This window comes from Equus caballus, chromosome 3 (genome assembly GCF_041296265.1).
Source record: "Equus caballus isolate H_3958 breed thoroughbred chromosome 3, TB-T2T, whole genome shotgun sequence".
Classification (NCBI taxonomy): domain Eukaryota; kingdom Metazoa; phylum Chordata; class Mammalia; order Perissodactyla; family Equidae; genus Equus; species Equus caballus.
Window position 1 is genome coordinate 22,603,072 of NC_091686.1, and position 23,172 is coordinate 22,626,243.

At 39.0% G+C, this 23,172-nt stretch overlaps 1 protein-coding gene across 6 annotated transcripts in view; it reads left to right on the forward strand.

Annotated features, from left to right (window-relative positions):
* The window catches only part of HYDIN (HYDIN axonemal central pair apparatus protein), a 335,806-nt gene that overhangs the window by 10,654 nt on the left and 301,980 nt on the right, over nucleotides 1-23,172 (forward strand). For all 6 annotated transcript variants that reach the window (XR_002806835.2, XM_023637294.2, XM_023637295.2 and 3 more), the window contains exons 2-3: nucleotides 20,884-21,041; nucleotides 22,821-22,946. Coding sequence is in view for 5 of the 6 variants with exons in the window: in XM_023637294.2 (XP_023493062.2) it covers nucleotides 20,907-21,041; nucleotides 22,821-22,946 (261 nt within the window). In the remaining variant the exon portion in view is untranslated. The remainder of the gene's footprint in view (nucleotides 1-20,883; nucleotides 21,042-22,820; nucleotides 22,947-23,172) is intronic.

The window sequence follows — 23,172 nt, forward strand, 5'->3', positions numbered from 1 at the left end:
GGGGGGAATTATACTGGACAGGCAAAAAAGTCCTGTACGAGAGTAGATTGTTAAAAAGGGTTAAAAGCTGTTAAGGAGTATTCCTGACTGAGTACACATTTTTGAATCCAAGTAAGATAAATAGATTTAAGAAAATTATTATCTACTAAACCCACTATCAGTATAGGAGAAGACATTTTCTTATGTTAGAAAATTCCATAGATTTGAAGAATTGATACAACACACTGGAGGAAAGAACAATTGAATTAGGGATTGTTGTAAGTGTTAGGAAAAGAAATTAACACACCCAAGATTTACCTTCGCTTAGATTTCTTCCACAAGAAGTCACTAAGAAATGGTAGACTGCAGCTTTTTTTTAAAAAATTTCTTTCTAAAACAGCAGGAGGGAGCCATTACTTCTGTTGTTGATATTAAAATATGAATAAGCCCTCATTGATTTGATGGTTGGATCAAAATAAGGGATTTTAGTTATCAATGAATGGTAATTTCAATGTCTCTTCTTTATTGCATCAAATTCATAAGTAAATATGCATTTGTTTATGAATTTGCTGCACTGAAAATAATATGAATTGCTTAGCATTCATAAGAAGCTTATAAAATAGATTCCTTTGAGTGATGTGTGTGTGTGTGTGTGTGTGTGAATCGAGGCAGATTCTGCAAATGAACGTTCATTATGTGTAATAGCTGCAGAAGCCAAAGGCATTCTCACTGTGTGTATCTGCAGGTCTTTAGACTCTGGCAGTGACAGAATCAATGGCATATAAATTAGACGTTATTATATTTTGGTACAGCAAACATACATTTGAAATAGCTTGTCTGCTGTGTTTAAATGAGCATATTTGACAAAATGAACAAGACCATCAAAAACTGCCCTTGCAAGTTATGGTCTGAATGGCTCTCAAGTTATTCATGGTATGGTAATACATTACAAATAATAGATGGACGGCAATTATTTATAAGGAATTCACTTTGTCAAGAGACTGTGGCCACAGCATACAGCTCAGATGACGTTTGTGTCAAAGAACATTAATTGGCTCAGATAACTCAAAAGTTCCTGACAATCTAAGGATTCAAATGATGTCATTGGAACTCAGTCTCTTGGCACAGCTTTCGTTTGTGTGGCTTCGTTCTTAGACAGCCTCTCCTCTCGTGGGGGCAAGAGGGCTGCCAGCAGCTTCAAGCTCATATCTTACTTCTCAGCAACCTCGATGGAAAGAAAGAATGCCTCTTTTTCAGCTGTTCCAATAAAGTCAAAATGAAGCCTCATTGGTTCTGATTGGTTTGACTTGGATCATTTGCCCTGTCTTGAACCTATCACGATGGCCAGGGAGATGTGACATTGGGATAAACCACTCCTGGATTGGAGCAAGGAGTGGGGTGTTTCCCCAAGGAAAAACGATATTGATCTCAGAAGAAGAGTAAATGGATGCAGGGTAGTAAAAACCAATAAATACCTGACAAATGATTCTACTGTTAAATGAAGAAGGAAAACAATAAATGGTTCAGTGATTCAGCTGCCCATCCAATCATTTAACAAATATTTATTGACTCCATGCCAGGCACCATGTTAGGCCTACATACCAGTGATGAGCACAATGGTTAAGGTCTCTGACCTCATGGAGCTTGCTATCTGGTGGACAAGGCAGACATAAAAATCTAGTTACACAAATAATTTACTCAATATGTGAAAAATGCAACTGCTACGAAATATGACAAGGGAACTTGAGGGAGGTGAAAGGCTTTCTAGAGGGAGTGATGGTTCAACTGAGACCTGTAAGATGACTCTAGGTAAGCATGGGAAAGGAGGTGGGATGGAAGGAGAGAGTTCCAGAGATTTTATGTCTAAATAACCCTGTAGTTTGATCAGGGGAAGAGGGCAGCCTGAAAACCTGGACAGAAGGGAGACAGCATATACCACTGGGGGTGATGGACTTGGAGGGAGAGGCTGGGTGTTCCAGAGACAAGAACTATGCCTTTCACCATGTCGTCTGCGGGTGTCCATGATACGGAGTCTCATAATCCAGATCCAGACATGAATCAAGACTCTTCCTGAAAGAAGATCTACATAAACCTCAAAGACTCTCAATTTTAATATACCCTTTCCAAACAACTTATTGTTTTTTTGGGTTCTTCAAGTGAGAAGGGGCTGGAAAATATGCCCTTGGTTGCTGGGTAGACAAATTTAAAGTGTTTACTTTTAGCCATTAAAGTTCTGCAAGTAGCTGTTCAGCGTTAATACACTACGTGTCCATCTCAGCTAACGCTAATTGTATCTCAACCTGATGCCTGAAATGAAACAATCAAGATGTCAAGACATTAGCTCTGTAAATCTTGGATTAGGTCGCATGAATGGATTATCCAGATTAATTTCAGACGTCTGAGCAGTGCGCTAAGCAGACTTCTCCTAGTCCTGGGCACTCTTTGTATTGTGCTTCATTTTTGCATTCTATCTTCAAATTAAAAAAAATAGTTCCTTTTTTGCATTGGAAGATTCTTTAGGCATGTGTTAGGATTTCTCCCCATATACCATCTGCACTCAGTAAATGAGGATTTCTGCTTCTGAGAATGGTAGACTAGGTAATGCAGGTCCACCCTCCTGCTGAGTGCAACTAGAAAAATGGACAGAAAGTCTGCTTCAAGGCACTAGAAAGTTAACAAGATGGTGAAGAACTATCAGGCCAGGTCTAGGGGCAACATGGACCCAAGCAAGGGAGCCCCAAATTTAGAGCTCCTGAGAGCACATGCAAATTACAAGGAAGAAGCTGAGAGACCAAGAGGCTGGACAGTGTTTGTGGGCTAAGGCAACAGGGATTGGTGAGCAGGGCCAGCCAAGGATAGAGGGAACCTGGTGAACTTCTTCTCTTTGGGTTTGGACCTCAAGGGGCTGCCTCAAAGGAGAAGGGATGAACTGGAAGAAGGCCCATGAAGCCACTTGAAATGAAAAAACAAGCCATAGAGAGGGCAAAGACATTTGTAAAAACATATAACTGCAAGAGGGCTTGCATCTGGAAGGACTTCCACAAATCAATAAGAAAAAGACTACCCAATAGAAAAAAAGTCAAGAGACTTGAACACTTCACAAGGCATTTCACGAAAGGGGACAGACATCCAAATGGCTAATAAACATATGAAAAGGTACTCAATCTCATTAGTAATCAAGGAAATGCAAATTAATACCACAATGAGCTGTCCTGACACACTCACCAGAGAGCTAAAATTTAGGTTGCTAATAGCAAGTGTCAGCAAGATTGGGGGCAACCAGATGTCTCATACTCTGCTGGTGGGAGTTTAAATAGCTACGACGAATTTGGAAAGCTGTTTAGCATTATCTACCATAGTCGAACATATGCATACCCTACGATTCACTGATTCCATTCCTGGATATATACCTGTCCTGGTGCACAGAGAGACATTTGCAAGACTGCTCATAGCTGTACTATTCATGATAGCCTCAGAATGGAAACAACCCAAATGTTAACTAATAGCGGAATGGATTAATAAATGGTAGTATATTTAAACAGTGAACTATTATACTTAAATGAAAATGAACAGACTACAGCTATATACAATGAACTAGATACATAAAGTAGAGCCAACGAAGCCAGACACAAATGGTTACATATGGTGTAATATCATTCTTCTAAATATTAAAAACCAGGCAAAACTATAGTGTTTAGGGATTCATGCTTAGGTTGTAAAAGAAAATCAAGGAAGTGATTTCTATAGAAGTGAAGACGATGGTTACCTTTAGTGGAGAAAGAGGGCTTAGTGATTGAGAGGGGGTGGGAATGTTACCAAAACCAAAGTGGGTTTCCCTCCTGGAGAGTCAAATCAGACTCTCAACCAGAAGTAAGTTGTCTCACAGAGTAAAATATTTTTGCAGCAAATAGGAGACCATGAGGAATCATTTCCAGAGTCATGGCCTCCCCAAACAAAGGGAAGCGGGGACCTTTTATTTCGGATGGGGAGTGAATATTCAAAAGGGAGAGGTGGGTATTCGCTTGCACAGGCTCAGTTGGAAAACATGCTTCCACATATACTGCAGGTCATGGCAATAAGGCCCGAGCTCCTCCTGGAGAGATCTTGGCATTAAAAATAAGGCAAAGGCCATAGCCAGAGCTCTCTGGTGAGGCTTGTTCTGGTTCAGGGTGGTTGGTGATTGCGTCTCCTTGACATAACAACAGGAATAAAAACAATTTGGAAAAACAGTTACAAGCTTCCAAACCCACCCCTGAGTTCCTCGGGGCAACTAGTTGGGGCACCTAGTCGGTGACAGGAGGGTCCTTCTGGGGTGCTGGCAGTGTTCTCTTCTTAGGAGGGTCCTTCTGGGGTGCTGGCAGTGTTCTCTTCTTAGGAGGGTCCTTCTGGGGTGCTGGCAGTGTTCTCTTCTTAGGAGGGTCCTTCTGGGGTGCTGGCAGTGTTCTCTTCTTAGGGGATCCTTACACAGATGTTCACTTTGTAATAATTCATCGAGCTGTAGATTTTGGAAACAGTTTTCTGTATGCATAGAATATTTCACAACAAAATCTTTTAAAAGACGGTATCAATGTATCTTTTATCAACCTCATCAAAACTAAAAGCAAAATTTATCACGCGCTCAATCAAATTACGGCTATGCTTTTCACTGAGAGATGTGACCAAGTCTGAATGCGGCAGATGTGCAGCGTGCTAAAGTCAAAATTCAGTTCAATTTCTGGGTGCTTATTACTGTATGCTGGTAGCCACATCACTAAATTTCATTTTCTCTCCTCAAAACCAATATAATTTTACTTGTAATTATCTAATATAGTGCTTTCCATGTAGTAGATACTCTATTATCTATTAAATTACAAGTTAAGATAATTGAATTCCCATGTGAGAAGTAATCTATTTTGGAACTATAATACTTGTAGATTCTTAGTACAAGTAATGAAAATGATGTGAATTGGGGCTCACAAATAAGAAATAATAAGCACTTTCTGCATCTGTGGCTCTCTCTGTTCTGTCATTAACTTCTTCCTATATGGCCTATAGTTGGCTGTTTGACTTTTCCCCTTCGTGTGTCTGGTCTGGAAGCTTCTACAGTTTCAACAAGCTTCCAGGGCTTGACATTTTCCTATGGGGAAACATTTCTTTTTGTCATTTGAGGCCTAGGAAAAATTAGTTTTCACTGTGCATTTTGTGATACTGTGATTTATAATAAGAAATATATATTTGATCTTCGTTCCTGTTTCTGGCATGGAGCTCCATAAGCCTTGGAATTTCCTAAGTGATGAGAGGGATAAAGGTGTCTTTTGTTTTGTTAATGAGGTGACTTTTGGACCTCACCTAAGGATGGGGGCTGGTTGCCAGGAGAACCAACCATGTGATTGGAGGGTTGGAACTTTCAGTCCCGCCCCCAGCCTCCAGGGAGGGGAGAGGGGCTGGAGGTTAAATCAGTTGCCGTTGACCAATGACTTAACAATGACTCAGTAGTGAAGCCTCCATAAAGACCCAAAAGGACAGAGTTTACAGAGCTTCTGGGTTGGTGAACACATGGAGATTCAGGGAGAGTGGTGCCTCTGGAGGGGGCATGGAAGCTCTGAGCCCCTTCCCACATACCTTGCCCTGTGCATCTCTTCCATCTGGCTGTTCCTGAGTTATATCCTTTTAATAATGAACCAGTAATCTAGTAAGAAAAATGTTTCTCTGAGCTCTGGGAGCTGCTCCAGCAAATGAATCCAACCTGGGAAGGGGTCTTGGGAACCTCCAATTTATAGCCAGTTGGTCAGAGGTGCAGGTAACAACCTGGGTTTGTGACTGTGTCTGAAGTGGGTCGGGGGGGCGCAGTCTTCTAGGGCTGAACTCTCAACCTTTGGAATCTGATGCTATTTCCAGGTAGATAGTGTCAGAATTGAGTTGAATTGTAGGACACCCAGCTGGTGCCCCGAGAATTGCTTGTTTATGTACCCACTTCCCCCCACTGGAACTGGTGACCGGAACAAAATACATCTTCCTTTTCCTTTTCTTCAACATGGATCAAATAAGAGGATTCTTTCTGAAGTTTGTCTCTCTTATCTACCTCAAATGTAACAAGTCACACATCCTGCAGAGACAGATTGTTCTCAGGAAGTATTTCAAGGAGAAGAGAGCAGAGGCCAGTGTGAAACCTATGAAATCTGAAGTAATCCAATTTAAAAGAGATCAAACAAATAGAAAAGCAAGGAGTATAACAGCTTTAGAAAAGTAGAAAGCCAGAAGATGCAGCAGGATTAAGAAATGAAAATTAGTCCTTTTACTCTGAGTGCCTGGAGAGCCCCTCACTGACAACAAGTCATGTTGCATTTACTTGAACATTTCCCCTAATCTTTTCTTTGATATTTTCCTGCTAAAATGGTGTTTTTGGGGTAAAGAAATATTTATCAACATCCCAGAATATAATCTTCTCTGGTCTCCCTGTAGCAGTAGCCGAAGTTGAAGATATGTGAACAGTTTCATCTTCTCTTATTTATTTCCAGCAAGGAAGGTTTAATTGAATGGAATTTCTGTCTTTTCAGTTTATTTTTAACCAAATTTTCTGCTACTAATAATACTAAGAACAACTATATGTCTGGTACTGTGCAAAGTGAGGTACTTTCCAAACTTTTTTTTTTTTTAAAGATTTTATTTTTTCCTTTTTCTCCCCAAAGTCCCCCGGTACATAGTTGTATATTCTTCGTTGTGGATCCTTCTAGTTGTGGCACGTGGGACGCTGCCTCAGCGTGGTTTGATGAGCAGTGCCATGTCGGCGCCCAGGATTCGAACCAACAAAACACTGTGCCGCCTGCAGCGGAGCGCGCAAACTTAACCACTCAGCCACGGGGCCAGCCCCCAAACTTTTTTTTTTTAAAGATTTTATTTTTCCTTTTTCTCCCCAAAGCCCCCTGGTACACAGTTGTGCATTTTTTTTAGTTGTGAGTCCTTCTAGTTGTGGTATGTGGGACGCTGCCTCAGCATGGCTTGACGAGCAGCGCCATGTCCTCGCCCAGGATTCAACCAGTGAAACCCTGGGCCGCCGAAGCAGAGTGTGCAAACTTAACCACTCGGCCACAGGGCCAGCCCCCTTTCCAAACATTATCTCATTTAATCCTTATGGTAAACAGATGTGACGGATGTGGTAACTGGCTTCTAAGATGGCTCCCAATGATCCTCATTTCCTGGTATTCAGGTCCTTGTGTGGCCTCTCCCACAATGAACAGGGCTGATCTGTGTGACCAACAGATGTTGTGTAAATGATGATACGTGACTTCTGGGTCACAATAGACACTGCTGCTTCTGCATGTTCTCTTGGTCGGCTTGCTCTGGAGGTAGCCAGTCATGATGCCATGATGACATTTAAGCAGCCCTGTTGAGAGGCCCATTCGGAGAGGATCTGAGGCCTCCCGCCAACAGCCAGGACCAAGTTGGTGGCTGTGTGAGTGAGCCATCTTGAAAGTAGATTTTCCAGCCCTAGTCAAGCCTTCAGATGGCTGCACCCCTCCCTGCCATCTTTGACTGCAACCTATGTCATAAGGGAGGCCAAGCCAGAATCACCTAGCCCGTCTTCTTTCAAATTCTTGAATCACAGAAACCGTGAGAAATGAGAAGTGTTTTTTGTTATTTTTAGCCACTAAGTTTTGGGGTAGTTTGTTACATGGTAATAGATAACTATTAGAGTGGGCTCACGACTGTTACCTCAGTTATACAGACCAGGAAACTGAGGCTTGGGAAGATTAAAACTCAGGTCTGATGACTCCAAAGCCCTTGGTCTTAATGAAAACAAGATACTTTCTCAGGGTTTTGGTTTATTAGTGCAGACAGTACCTTCTGAGGGGGAAAAGAAAAATTTTTTTTCAAAACTATGGGAAAATGTTTTTATCCATCAACCTATATGTTTATCTAAATGCATTGAAGGCACGTGGGCACTGCAGTCGTGTATAAACATGAAGCACGGTGTTTGGCACTGCGCTCTTTGAGGTTTGTTTTCGTCTTGCACTTTGCTCACTGGGTAGAAAAGATTTTAACTTCTGAGATTTAAACTGGGAGCAAATTGGCTTTTGGCAAAGGAGAGGTGTGGGAATGGAAGAAGCAGGCAGACGGAAAAATACAAGGAAATAAGTTTTTGAGACATTTACGATGTCGGGAAACCAAGGAGAGATGGATAGAGAGGGGCAATGGGGTATGATGATGGTGATCATGGTAGTTACTTATGTGACACGTACGCGTCCCCGAAGCATCTGGGGGCATTCACTAACTTAATAACAGACAGCGTGAAATTCTGCCTTACCAGGCAACAATCCACTCTAAATTTAAACTCTTAGATTCAGCTTGCTTCTGCGTTCCCAGAGGTGAACAGAGCTCAACTCCCTGCAGAAAATGAATTTTGTGCTTAAAAGCATCTATTCCAAAAATTTTTTTTTTTACTTTTTTAGAATCCAGTGTTGCAGGTCTATAAAGGCAGAGCTTTGATGCAAACCACGTCCTGCGAGGTTCCCCTTCCTGAGAGTTAGCGGAGAATACATATTCTTGTCTTTTCTCTGAAAGAAGATACTGTGTCATGGCTACTGAACACTCACTTAATCTAGTCTGTGTTACACAGAAACACTAGAAGGAGCAAAAGTTGGCATTTAAATTAAGGAAAACCAAACAAAAGAGGGAAAGAGTTCTTCTGAGAAATGTTTTAGCCTTGTGAAAATTCTTTTAATGAGTGCAATTTAATATTCAATTCAATTCAACAAATATTAACTGAGCCCCTTCTGTGTGCCAATCACACATGGTCAAGAAGCTTACATTCTGGAGGTAAAGACAGGCTTGTAAGCAAATAATTGCCATACAATGTATTACATTCAGTAATAGAGGCATATGCAAAGGACAGAGTGATTGGCACTCTTTGTGTGCATTAGGGAAAGCCTTGCTTCTGGGGACCTTTGAGATGGGTTTTGTAGGATGAATAGAAGTTTGCTAGCCAGATGAGGATGGGGATGTGAGAAGAAAGGATGAACCCATACAAAGGTATAGAGGTATGAAATAGCCTGGCGCATTTGGGGACTGTAGAAAGTCATTCATGTGGATTAATTAATTAATTTAGCAGATTTATTAAATAAGCATATGCAATGAGGCACTGTACTGGACACTGGGAAGGCATTCCAGGCGTTACGTACAAGTCTGGAGGTGTGTGAGCACTTGAGAGATTGTGAACTTCAAGTTGAACATAAACTGCAGAAAGGGTAGGTTCCCAGGATGCATGTCATGCTGAGGAACTTGCAGAGTATTCTGGACTAAAGGATTTTAGGCAGGGAAATTGCTTGACCAAATATTCCCTTTATAAAGGTCGCCGTGGCCCCAGTGTAGAGAATGGCTGGGGCATGGGCAGGCGGCGGGAGTGGGGATGTCATTCTGGAGTCAGGGAGGTCAGTGAAAAAGTTGCAGTCACCCAGCCAAGAGATGAGAGTGACATTGAGAAAGGAGGGCAGCAGGAATGGAAAGGTGGAGATGGACTCATGAGATGTCAGGGAGGTGGAGTCACAAGAGAGCGGCAGTGTAACGTCATGATTAAGGGTGTGGACTCTGGAAGCAGAGTGGCTGGGTCTCTTCCCAGCTCTACCCTGTACCAGTGTGGTTCTTACCTTCTCTGTGCCTCTGTTTCCTTATCTGTGATGTGGGAGAATAATACTACCTACATGTAGGGTTGTTGTGGCAATTAATTGATACGTATAATGCTTGGAACACTGTCAAACGAAGTCAGTCTTCATTAAATATTTAGTTATTATATGAGTGGTTGGAGGAGAGAAGTCATAGCTGACATCTGAATTTGGGGCTTGAGCAATCGTGTGAATGATGGTTCTATTCGCAGAGGGCTGCAGGAGAGCAGGTCTAGGGGCATGCTGGGCTGGAGGTGCCTGTCACACCCAAGAGGAGACATATGTAGACACTGGGGTCGATGGGGTGGATCAGAAGGGATCTGGGTGGGACAAATCCTCGAGAACTGCAGGAGGGCACGGGCAGGGGCCTGGGAAGTAGAGGGAGGGCCTGGAATAGCTCCTGGAAAGAGAGCTGATGAGGGAAACAGGTTGGGCAGTGTAGAAGGCCCAGTGGAGGCTGGAGACTCCAAATTTGCAGTGACATGATCTGGGCTGTTGTCTGGTTTTCTCCAGCAGTCCTAACAGGCTGGGTGTAGAGGGAAGAAGAGCTGGACAGACCCAGTGTTGGGGTTTTACTGGCTGTGATGGCGAGACTTGGAATGAGGATGTCGGCAATATTGCTAAGCCGCTGGGGGACAGGATCAACTGTGAAATCTAGGCTGGAGAGGAAAGAGTGAAGACGTGAGAGGGTTGAAGCAGCTAAAGGGAGGCTGGGAGATGAAAGGGCGTGAGGAGGCTGAGACAGGTGTGGAAGTACTGGAGAGAGAGAGTGCTAGAAGGTGCTGCTTGTGATCACATGGAGAGAGAGCGTGCCCTCTCCACCGCTCACCAAAGCGTTTAATTCTTATTATTTTTAAACTAAAACAGTAGCACCTGCTTTTTGTAAAACTTCAAACACTTTAGGAATTCAGATCCACTTTGGAAGTGAAAATCCCTTATAATTCTAATAATTTGTTATGATTTTTATGATTTATTATTTTAGATATATTGTTAATAGTTTAGTATATACTGTTCCATATTTTTGTATGCAGTGTTTCTTAGTATTGTCTCAGAAATGGAATCATATTGTACATACCATTCTGAAACTTGCCCTTCTCCTCCTAATTTATCTTGGATATCATAATTTCTTGTACATGTAAACCTTTGAGAATGGCTTATTTATCTTTTCATTGTCCAAAGTGATTTTAATTTTTGTCCAATTTTTTTCTCTGTTATGACTTTCGGTGGATTGAGAGGCTTTTCTTTTTCCTTAAAAAAGTATTTTTTTAACATACAAAAAGCTGCACATAATTAGTGTATTATGTTTGAGTGATGAGTTTGGAGACAAGTATACACCCATGAAACCGTCACCACAATCTATGCCATAAACTTATTCATCACTTCCAAAGATCCTCTCGTCCTCTTAGTTATTATTATTGTGTGTGTGATAAGAACATAACATAGCATTGACCCTCTTAGTAAAATTTTAAGTATTTAATACATTATTGGTAACTCTAGGCACTGTGCCTTATGGTAGCTCTCTAGGACTTACTCATCTTGTAAAACTGAAACTTTGTACCTGTTGACTAATATCGCCTCATTTTCCCCTCCCCTCAGCCCCTGGCAACTACCATTCCAGAGAGGGAGATATTGAAACTAAAGATTTTACTTAGATATAGCGCAGTGTCTGGCCGTGCTAAGGTCTGGAAGGGAGTCCATGGGAGTGCAGATTGAAGTGTAACAGGGTCGAGAGTGTTTTGAATGGGTTTTCAGCTGTGTTGATGCTGCAGTCACCCAGGATGACGGCAGGAGTTGGGAAGGAAGGGAGGAGAGTGAGCCAGAGGGCAGAATCCTCAGTGGGTGAGCATGAGAAGGGAGCAGACAGAAGAGATAAAGACAAGGAAGTGCGTGGTAAAGGGGCATGGGTAAGCAGCGTGGGTGAGGCTGCAAAGTAGACGAGCACCAGGCAGGGAAAGTGTGTGAACTTTATCCTATAGGGAGTGGGGAGCAGCGAGGATAAAAGATGAAATCATGTATTTTAAAGATTTTTTTGTAAGAATGTGAAAGACTGGAGGCAGCCAACCCCGTTGGAAGACTATTGTAGCTGTCTTGGAAAAAATCTGAGAGCTTCAGGTGTGGATAAGAGAGATGTTCAAGAGGCCAACTGGACAGGACCCAGTGACTGATAGGGTGGGGGTGAGGGAGCAGGAGGAGGTGAGGACAATCCTCAGACTACTGGCCTGAGAAAATGACAGTGAAAAATAACCAAGATGGTGAGAAATGGAGGAAGAGGAAGAACAAGAAGTGTGTGTGTGCGCATGGGTGCAGGCTGTACAGGGGAACACGGTGGAAAGAAATATAATGGCCATTCAATTAAAATATAATTCTAGAAGTTTGTGAAGTTAATTGTAAAAATAAAAATATATTCTAGATGGAAACTAAAGATTTGGAGATATGCCTAACTGGTACAGTAAATGCCCTGTTGAAAGCATTGTTATCCAGACCTCTTTAGTTAAAAAGTTCTTCGGGTCATGGCCCCTTTTACCATATTTTGACCTGAGGGAGGTCTTTAAAGCACAGTGTTAAGGTAACCCACGGATTACATGACCCAGGCATTCCAGGGGCGTTAATGCATGTGACCTATTTGCATGGATTCAGGCCTGTGTTAGATATTGGAGCAATGGGCTAGGTGGTTATCATTTTTAATGACACTCCTGAATATTGACTCCGTCTAATTTCCTGGTCGATGGCTCCTTAGAAATTCACAAGCATCCATTCTATGCGAGGCACTATGCATTATGGTCTTTACCTCAAGGAGCTTATAGTCTATCAAGGTTAGTGTAAACACACACATAACTGCAAAGTAGAAAGTTGTAGGTGTCACAAAAGAGAGACAAAGTAAGGTACTGGAAGGTCAAAGAGGCTGAACAGTCACTTCCAGCTGGTATGATCAGAAGTTGCTTCCATAAGGAAATGACATTTGAACCAAGAAGAGATCCGAGCAGAGGTGAAGCAGGGACACTGCAGTGAGAAGGAGCAGTGTGAGCAGGTTTATAGGGAAAGGTCCCTTAGCCCTTGCAGATGCGGAGCCACGAAAGCAAGATCCAAGTACTGTAGACTGGGCCTGTAGCATAGTGTTAGTGATCAGGAACAAAAAGGGAAAATAGCCAAGATTTTAAAGGACTTAAGGAATGAGTTATAGAAATAAATGAGTTTTAATTCAAAAAATACCTGAGACATCAGATTTTTAACAAGACAACTGCTTTGTGCTTCGGTTTGATGAGAGGAGGACATTCTGTTTCTATTCTGTTGAACTAGAACGGTCAGTTTCAGTTACAGCATACCTTACGAATACATCTTTTCATACTTGGGGTAAATCCTCCAGCAGAAGATATCTATGCATCAAAGAATATACACTGTTTTAAAAAATTGCCAAAATGAAGTTACTGATTTACATTCTACCTGTAGCGTATTAGAGTGCCCACCTTCACAGCATCCTCAACAATAATGAGTTTTGCCAGTCTTTCCCTCACTTTCTTGCAAAAAAACAATTTTTTTGAAATAATTATAAATTCACAGGACGTTGCAAAGAAACACAGAGAGGTCTCAAATACCGTTGACCTCCTGTTTCCCCCAGTGGTCACATCTTACATAACTATAGTATAACATCAAAACCAGAAAATTGTCACTGGTATAATATATGTGTATAGTTCTATGTCAATTTATGGCATGTGTAGATTTCTATAACTTCCACTACAATAAAGATAACAGAAAATTCCCTTATTAGGTTCACTGATAGCACTAGAAACTGAACTCATAGCTTGTAAGAAGTGAAAACCGTGCTATTAGCAAATTTTCTCTTGTTTACCCCAACTTTGTAAGTCTCAGGATTTTACCTGTCATTTTATTTCTTCTTTGTGTGTCTATTCTATCACCACGAGCATCTCCTTTATTGTAATCCCTACCCTGCCACCACCATCAGTACCATTCTTAACCCCTGGCAATCACTCATTTGTTCTTCATCTCTATAATTTTCTCATTTGAGCATATTATACAAGTGGAATCACACAGTATGTGACCTGTTGAGATTCTCTTTTTTCACTTCTTTATGTCCCTGAGATACATCCAAGTTGTGGCATATACCAATAGTTTTTTTCTTTTTATTGCTGAGTAATATTCCATGATGTGGATGTACCACAGTTGTTTCACCATTCACCTACTGAGGGACGTTTTGGTTGTTAAGGCTGCTTTGAATAACCATGCACTGGTTTCTGTACGGACGTAAGCTGTCTCTGGGCTAAAGGTCCAGGAATATGATTGTTGGGTCATTTGATAAATGTATGTTTAGTTTTCCAAGAAACTGTCAAACTGTTTTCTAGAGTGTCTGCACCATTTTACATTCCCATCAGCAAAGAGAACCAGTTTTTCTGCGACCTTGCCAGCATTCGATATTGTCACTATTTTTTAAATTCCTAGAACATTGTATTAGATATCCATATAACGCCCATTTCAAAATATCTTAACGTAAACATTAAGTAAACAACAAAGTTTTACAGAATTACTATAACTCATTATCATTTTAGTTTGAAGAATTGCTTACTGGAGTTTTTTTAAGTTAGAGGCCTGGTTATACTAACAGAAAAATTTGAAGTTACTGGTACTATTTTTATCCATATATGTAAGAGAATAGGAATTCTATGATGTATTTTTAAAAACTTTATTGTGGTATGATTGATGTACAAAAAAACCTGCACGTTTACCATATACAATTTGATGAGTTTGGACATATGCATATACCCGCGATACCACCACAACCATCAACATAATAAACATATCCATCACTTCCCAAAGTTTCCTGGTGTCCTATACTTAACGTGAGATCTACCCACTTAACACATTTTTAAGGGCACAATGCCGCATTGTTTAACTATAGGCACTCTGTTGGACAGCAGACATCTGGAAAGTATTCATCTTGCACAACTGTTTTTTATTTTAACAGTTTTGACAGGTGTGTGCTATTTTTTCCTCGTGGTATTAATTTGTGTTTTCCTGATGGCTAAATTGCTCCGGCACTATTTTTTTAAAGGCTGTTTTTCTTCCATTGAGTTGCTTTTGCACCTTTGACGATAATCAGTTTGGAATGTTTGTGTGGGTCTGTTTCCGAGTTCTCTGTTCTCTTCCGTTGATCTACGTCTCTTCCTCTGCCAAGACCGTGTAGTCCTGGTTACTGTAGCTGTTTAACAAGCCCTGAAATTGATAGAATAATTCTTCCCACCTTATTCTTCCTTGTCAGATTGTTTTAGCTGTTAAAGGGCCTCTACCTTTCCATATAAATTTTAAAATAAACTTATGTCTAAAAAAACCTCAAAAACTTAAAAGAATTGACATCTTTACTTTCTTGAGTCTTCCAATCCATGAATGCACATCTTTTGCTTAGATATTCTTTGTTTTTTTTTATCAGCACTTTGTCATTTTTAACATTCAAGTCCTGCATATGTTTTGTTCAATTTTACATCTATTTCTTTTTTGAAGGGATGGCAATTGTAAGTGGTATTGTATTTAAAATTGTAGTTTCCACACCTTCATTGCTAGTATAGAGAAATATGAATGATATTTGCGTGTTTATCTTGTGTCCTGTGACCTTGCCGTTCTCTCTTGTTAGTTCTAGGAGGTTTGTTGTGGATTCTTTGGGAATATCTATGTAGACATTCATATCATCTGCAAATAAGGACAGTTTTATTTCTTGTTTTCTGCTCTCTATTCCTTAAAAAAAATTTTTTTGTGCTTATAGCACTGAGTAGAACTTCCAGTACACCATGTCTGATAGCCATGATGAGAATGGACATCCTTGCCTCGTTCCCAATCTTAGGGGAAAGCATTCAGTATTTACTATTTAGTATGGTGTTAGCTGTAAGTTTTTTGTATATTTTATTATGTTCTCCTATATTCCTAGTTTCTGGGAGTTTTTATCATGAACGGTGTTGAATTTTGTCAGATGCTTTTTCTGCATAAATTGATATGGTCATTTAGCCTGCTTATATGATGATTACACCAAATGAGATTTGAAAATTGAACTAGCCTTACATTCCTGGAATTAACCCACTAGGTCATGGTGTATAATTCTTTTTACATATTCTAAATAATTTGTTAAGATTTTGATAATATTTTGTTAAAATTTTTTTCATTAATATTTGTGAAGGATATTAGTTTTTGTTTGTTGTACTTTGTCTGATTTTGTCTTAGGCTTCATAAAATAAATTGCAAAGTGTTCCTTTCACTTCCATTTTCTGGAAAAGATTGATAGAATTGGTGTTAATACCTCTTCAAACATTTGCCAGAATTTTCTAGTGAAACCATCTAGGCCTGGAGATTTATTTTTTGGAGTTATAAAATTATGAATTCAATTTCCTTATTAGTTAAGTTATTCAAATTATCTATTTCATATTAAATTGTGGTAGTATGTGTTCTTTGAGGAATTGAAGAAGCAATTCATTTAAATTGTCAAATTTATGAGTGTAGCATTGTTTATAGTATTCCCTTATTATCCTTTTGATGTCTGTATGGTTTGTAATGATATCTCCTGTTAAATTCCTGATATTGGTAATTTGTGCCTTCTCCCTCTGCTAGAGGTTTGTCAATATTATTGATTTTTCCAAAGAACCAGATCTTTGTTTCATTAATTTTCTCTATTACTTTTCTATTTTCAATTTCATTGATTTCTGCTCTTATCTTTATTATTTTGTTCTGTTTGTTTGCATTGGTTTTATTGTCTCTTCTTTTTCTTTTTCTGGAGTTAAGAGCTTAGATGATAGATTTGACTTTGACTGTTTTTGAATCTAAGTATTTAATGCTATGAATTTCCCTCTCAACACTGTTTTAGCTGCATACCACAAATTTTGAAATGTTGCATTTTCATTTTCATTCAGTTCAATATATTTTTGGATTTCCCTTGAGAGTTCCTCTTTAACTTATATAATTTTTATAAGTGTGTTGTTTAGTTTCTAAGTGTTTGGAGATTTTCCTGTAATCTTTATGTTGCAGGTTTCTAATTTGATTTCATTGTGGTCAACCAGCACCCTCTGTATGATTCCAATTCTTCTAATTTTCTTGAATTTTGTCTCATAGCCCAGATTATGGTCTATCTTGGTATATGTTCCCTGGACACATGAAAAGTGTGTACATTCTGCTGTTGTTGGGTGGACTGCTCCATAAATGTTGATGAAATCCTGGTGGTTGATTGTGTTGTTGAGTTCCTCTATATCTTGCTGATTTTCTGTTTAGTGGTTCTATCAATTGTTGAGAAAAGGGTGTCGAAGTCTCCAACTACAATTATGGATTTGTATAATTCTCCTTTCAGTTCTATCAGTTTTTTCATAATATATTTTGAAGCTTGGTTCAAATCACATATTTTTTAAGTTGTTTGCTGCATTTACAATTGTGATTGAGATTGCTCTGTCTTCTTGGTAGAGTCACCCTTTTACATTAGCTGGTCTGCATTCTTCTCTCCACCTTTCAGTCTTCTTTTGTTTATCATGTATGAAATGTCCAGGTTTTTTGCTATATTTGGCAGAAGGAATAGGGAAAAATATGTCCATTTTATGAGTAGTGGAAGTCCCTTGACAGTTTAAAAACTTGATTTATTATATTAATATCTTTACCTATGAAAAATTTAAAACATGCCCCAAAGTGGAGAGAATATCATAATCCAGCTTCAATGGTTACCAAGATTTTCTTATTCTTGTTTCATTTATCCTCCTCCCTCACACACCCACATACCCACACCCACACCCACATTTTTTCCTGGAGTGTTTTAAAGTAAATCTCAGACATAATTTCTCTTTACCTGTAAATACTAATAGATTTAGTATCTCTAACAGATAAGAACTTTCTTTTAAAAAATCATACACACAGTATCATTATCCTACCAAAAAAACCCCACAATAATTATTTCATATCACTATTGTTCATTTATTGGAATCATGATCCAAACAAGGTCCACTCTTGCATTTGGTTGGTACAACAGTCTTTTAACCCATAACTGTTTCTCTCTCTCTCTCTCATGCTATTTATTAGTTGAATAAACTAGATCATTTTCCTATAACATTTGCCACTTTCCAGATTTGACTTAATTGTATTCTTACAGAATATGCATGTTCCTCCATTCCCTGTATCTCTTGCAACTTGGCTAATAGGTATAGAGGCTTAATGAGATTTGGGTTTAGATTTTTCTTAATACTTCTACATAGGTGGTGCTGTGGACTGCATCATGTCAGGAGGCACATTATACGTCTGGCTTTCACTCTTTTAGTGTTAAGATTGATTTCGAGGGCTCAGGTGTTGTTGGCCTGATTAGGTCATTATAAAGTTCTTCAGCAACATCTTCCCTGATGGTTTTAGCACTGATGATCCTTCGTTTCATTAGGGGCTGCAAAATGGTGATTATTTTTCTGTCATTTCTTCTGCATTTATTAGCTGAAATTCTTCTATGAAGAATAATTTTTCCTCATTAACTATTTGTTAACTTACAATGCAATTTGTAAAAAAAAAAAAGTTCAGGATAAATGGCTGATTCTTCCCTTTTATTATTTCCAAAATAATTAGTTTGATGCCCTAGCAACTTCCAAAGGTGACCAATGATTTTTTTCGTATCATTTGAACTCAGATTTTTAAAGACTAATCAATTACAGCCTTTTTTCTTGGTGCTCAAATTGTCCTGTCTTTGGTGAATGGAGACTCCTTCAAGTTGCTCTGAGTCCATTAGATACAACCCCAGTAGCCTTTGATAACGTCCTTGTTTTGTGATATAATAGAAGGTACCAAGTTCATCGTATACCTTTCATGTCCCAGGGCTCAAATTACCCTTTTCTCCAAGGAGCTGTGGTTTCTTTTAGTGGGAAATGGTATTTAGAGACTATGAGATGCCCCTGGACTGTCATTGCTTACTGGCCTCTAATTGCTTCTGGGTTCTTTCAGTAGGCAGGTTATTTAAAAGGAGAAAATATCATGAGCTCATACTCATATTTTCAATTTAAATTTAAGAGTATAGGGTTTCTTAATATCAGAACTTCTTTGATTTTATACTTTTTGAATGCTGAAATGCTTAGTCCTAACAATATTGATGTAACTACTTGTTTTTAAAATATTATTACTAATATTATGATCAACGATTAGACTACAGTTGACATACTATGTTTTAAGGTCAGTTGGAACAGGTGTTTTCTCTTTGTGGTTATGACACCAACAAGGTTCATTTGTTTCAGTTTGTTTTCAGTTTTTAAGAATTGATTTCTTTTCTTTTTTTGGTGAGGAAGATTGGCCCTGAGCTAACATCTCTTGCCAATCTTCCTCTTTTTGCTTGAGGAAGATTGTCCCTGAGTTAACATCCATGAAGAACTGATGTTTTAAAAGTGTTTAAAGTTTATTTTTAGTAATTCTACTGAGATAACATACAATTCATCCATTTAAAGTGTACATACAATTCAACAGGTTTTAGTATACTCACAATCATGTGAATATGTACAAACATTCCCACAGTCGATTTTAGAACATTTTCATCATCTCAGGAAGAAATCCCATACCTTTTAGCTATCATTTCCATCCCTTTATCCCTCCCAGTCCTAAGCAACTACTAATCTACTTTCTCTCTGGAGATTTCCCTGTTCTGGATACTGCATGTGAATATACTCATAAAATATGTGGTCTTTTGTGACTGGCTTGTTTTACTTAGCATAATGTTTTTGAGGTTTTCCCATGTCTCTATGATACACGGGGGTGCTTCAGCCTCACCCCTGGATTCTGGGATTTTTCACAAAGCTGTCTTGTCTGTGGATAGTTGCCAGTTGGTCTTTGTGTAAGGGAGACTGAAGTTGCAAACCCCTTCTTTCACTATCTTACTGATATCACTTCCCATGTTATTTTATATTGTAATAATTTTGTATATTACATTTGATCTGTTGTTTTTCTCTATTATGTCTTCTTTGCTTTTTCTAAAATTTCATTTGGTATTTAGGAAGATTTATCTTTATGTTCAGTAGTTTTCTTTGTATATAAACCCTTTATAGTGCCTGTGGGATCTGTTTCTGTATAGCACATTACCCCAAAATTAGTAGCTTCAGACACTGAATATTTGTTTTCTGACAGTTTCTATAGGTCAGGAATCTAGATGTGGCTTAGCTGGTGCCTCCTACTCAGGATTCCTCACATCTCCCCGTCAGGCTGTTGTCCAGGACTGTAGAGATCTCAAGGCTCAGCTGGGGCTGGCAAGTCTGCCTTCGAGCTCATTCCCATGGTGGTTGGCAGGCCTCCGAAGACCTGCTTCCAAGCTCTTTCATGTCATTGCTGTCAGGCCTAGACTCCTCACCACACTGGCCTCTCTGTAGGCTTCCTGAGTGTCCCCACCATGCGGCAGCTGCTGATCCAAGGGAGAGAGCCAGGCAGTGCCCAGAGGGGATCAAGTCTCTTTCTACCTGGTCTCAGAAATGGCATCCCATCCTTGTGCCGTGTTCTATTTGTTAGAATACCTCAGTACAGCCCACACTCAGGGGGAGGGGGTTACACAAATATGGAAATGCTCGGAGACGAGGGTCTTTGGCTGCCATCATAGAGGCTTTCTACCACGAGGCCCTTACTCTTCCTTTATTCTATCTGGCTCAACAGTTTGACTCCTACCTATTACTTACGCAATTGTTAATGATCTTATTCTACTTTCAGCTTTCCTTCTCTTTTTTCCTTTCATTTTAAAATTGCATACTTTCTACTTTGTCAGAAAATATGTTTAAATTCTGTTCCTCTCGTCATGTCCTCAACTTCATTTTAATCTCAGCCCTACAATTAAATACGTGAAATGCTCACTGTCAGTGCTCTGCTGAAGTTCGTCCGTCATCCTCAAGCCTTATGCTTATTCCGTTTGAAGGGTGTCTTGAGAGAGAATGGTCAAATAAACAGGTAAAGTAGAAAACTACAAAGTATATTTATTGAGCAGCGTTCATTTGTTTATCTGGGGAAGATAAAAGTGCCAAAATGTGGGAACTGCTTGTAACTCCATGTCTTCCTGGAGCTTAGTCTAGAATCACTTGGTTTGTCTAAAAGGGATCCTAGACTTTGGGATAAAACCAAGTCTAGACTAGTAACAGGGAATACGTACTAATTACGCGGGTGTTCCAAGAATTTGATGTATTTTTGAAGATCAGTATTTTCTAACCCTTCCTGTATTTAAGAAAACTTTAAAAAATGTGACCAGAATTCAGGAATTAACTGTATTTATTCTAAAACTTTTTTTCACTTTCAGGTGAGCAAAGGAAATAACTAAAAATGGCGAGTAGAAGACTTGAGGAGTCCATGGGGGCTGTTCAGATGGGGTTAGTCAGAATGCTCAAAGGATTCCGAAGCAAGGTGTTGCCCCCTCTGAGTCCAAAGGTGGTCACAGAAGAGGAAGTAAACCGAATGGTAATGTATTAGAGAATTTCAGTGTGAAGTCCGTCATGCAGTCTCCTCAGGAGAATGACAGTTGCTACTTGGCATTCTCAGAATATCAAACGGAGAATTACTGACCGATAATATCAATTTAGTTAACATGGTAGGTTGCTGCAGAGCATAGACACCTCGTAAAGCCTGAGAAGTTTTTGAAATTATCTACATCAAAGTGGAGGCTTGACTTGCTTAAGTTAATCAGTTGAAGTGAGACTATGCAAGCAAATTATTAAAGTTTTCTAAGTATTAGGTTGAACCCTATGGGACTGTCATTTGTATAGTTCAATAACAGTCAAATATCAAAATTTCATAGGGTTTAACCTAAATAATCTATCAACTGTTGGTTGGCAAGAGTTATTTTTGCTTGTATATTTGTAGAACATAGAGCATTAATATAATGACTATATGGTATCTAGGAAAAATACATAATTTTTTTGTCGTTTAAAATAAAAAATATTTATATTTTTAATGAATTATAATGATTTGGTGAGAATTGAATTATAAACTACATACTATAGAAAATATCAATAACAATTTACAGTGTTAGCGGTAGTATTCACTACATTTTAGAAACTAGTCTCAAGTTACATTCCAATTAGAAAAATAAAATTTATCATGATTCTCTTTTATGGTGGTTATTATTTCATATTTAAAGCAACTCGACTTTTGCTTTTAAGACTTCGTTATTTTTATTTAAATCACAACAAAGCTGATACCTCTTAACATTTTAGTATTCTAATCTGGGTTCTAATCAAGAAGAGTTTAAAACAACAAACTGGAGGCTATGGTAGAAATATGCCTTTGTTTAAATAGATTCAACCACAGAAATTAATATTGTAGGGAATATGAAGAGCAACAATTTTAACCCAAGGTTAAGTGAATCAGCTAAATTATACACCTCGGAATGTTTTTAAAACATTGATTATGTTGCCGCCAAAGATCACAATCTCCTTGCATATAACATAGACACTGGAACAATGTGAACATTCCAGAACAATAATAAGTAAATAATAGTGATTGGTCCTGGGTTATTTAAATGATTTTATTTACCTGATAGATTACATTTTCTTTCTTATGACATTAGAAAGTGTTAAAGCATTTTGTGTTCTTGTTTGGTTTGTGAATATGCCTGGCTGCTGGACCTGACAATTGGCTTAGAGCTCTTTCAAAGCAAGGTCTACAGCACTTTTGTGATTTCTAAACAATTCAGACTCAATCCTAAGCAGTGTAGTCAGGCTTTCTAGACCCTTGACATTTTATCAGATCTCTTTAACCTGGTCTAACATGATAGGTAGACACCCAAAAGCTTTGCTTGTGTGTTCTAACTTCAATTGAGGAATAGAAGTATTTCAAACTCCTTAGCTCTGAAGCCCAAAGTGATTTTAGAAACTTACAAGTTTTATGCTTAGATGCTTCTTCTGAGCATAAATATTAAGCTCTTTGGAGAAGTTCCTGTGCAATTTCTTGACCCCTTCCCCCACCCCCATCCCCTGGGTTCCTTTGTGTGATTCCTTCAAAATCATCAGGAAACAGCAACCACGTGTCATTTCAAATTAGTGCACAAAGAGCTCAAAAGTGCACGTGTGCTTCTCTTGTATTATTTAGTTACCTTAAATATTTTATAAGAGAACTTAGTGGCATTCCAGAATTATCCTGAAAGCTGCAAACACAAATTATTCATTGCTGGCACTTATGAAAACACTTTTTCAGTAAAACCATTTATGAACCTTTGGCTCTTGTTGTTTTAAATCCTAGCTGACGCCCTCGGAGTTCCTGAAGGAAATGTCCCTCACCACAGAGCAGAGGCTGGCTAACACGCGCTTGATGTGCCGGCCGCAGATCATCGAACTTTTAGACATGGGGGAGACAACGCATCAAAAGGTAGCTGCTTTCTGGCATACCTCCGTAGAAAATAGGCCCTGGAATAATGTGAACATTCTCGAGCAACAGTAACTAAGTCCTAGTTACTGTTTCTGGGCTGACTAATCCTTTACAGAGTTTTTGTTTTTAGCATTCTTTTTCTACCTCTGTTGGTCTTGCTGTCTGTGATTTGATATGGAGAGAATTACAATTAATACAATAAGTAAAAATAACTTGTGACTAGTCA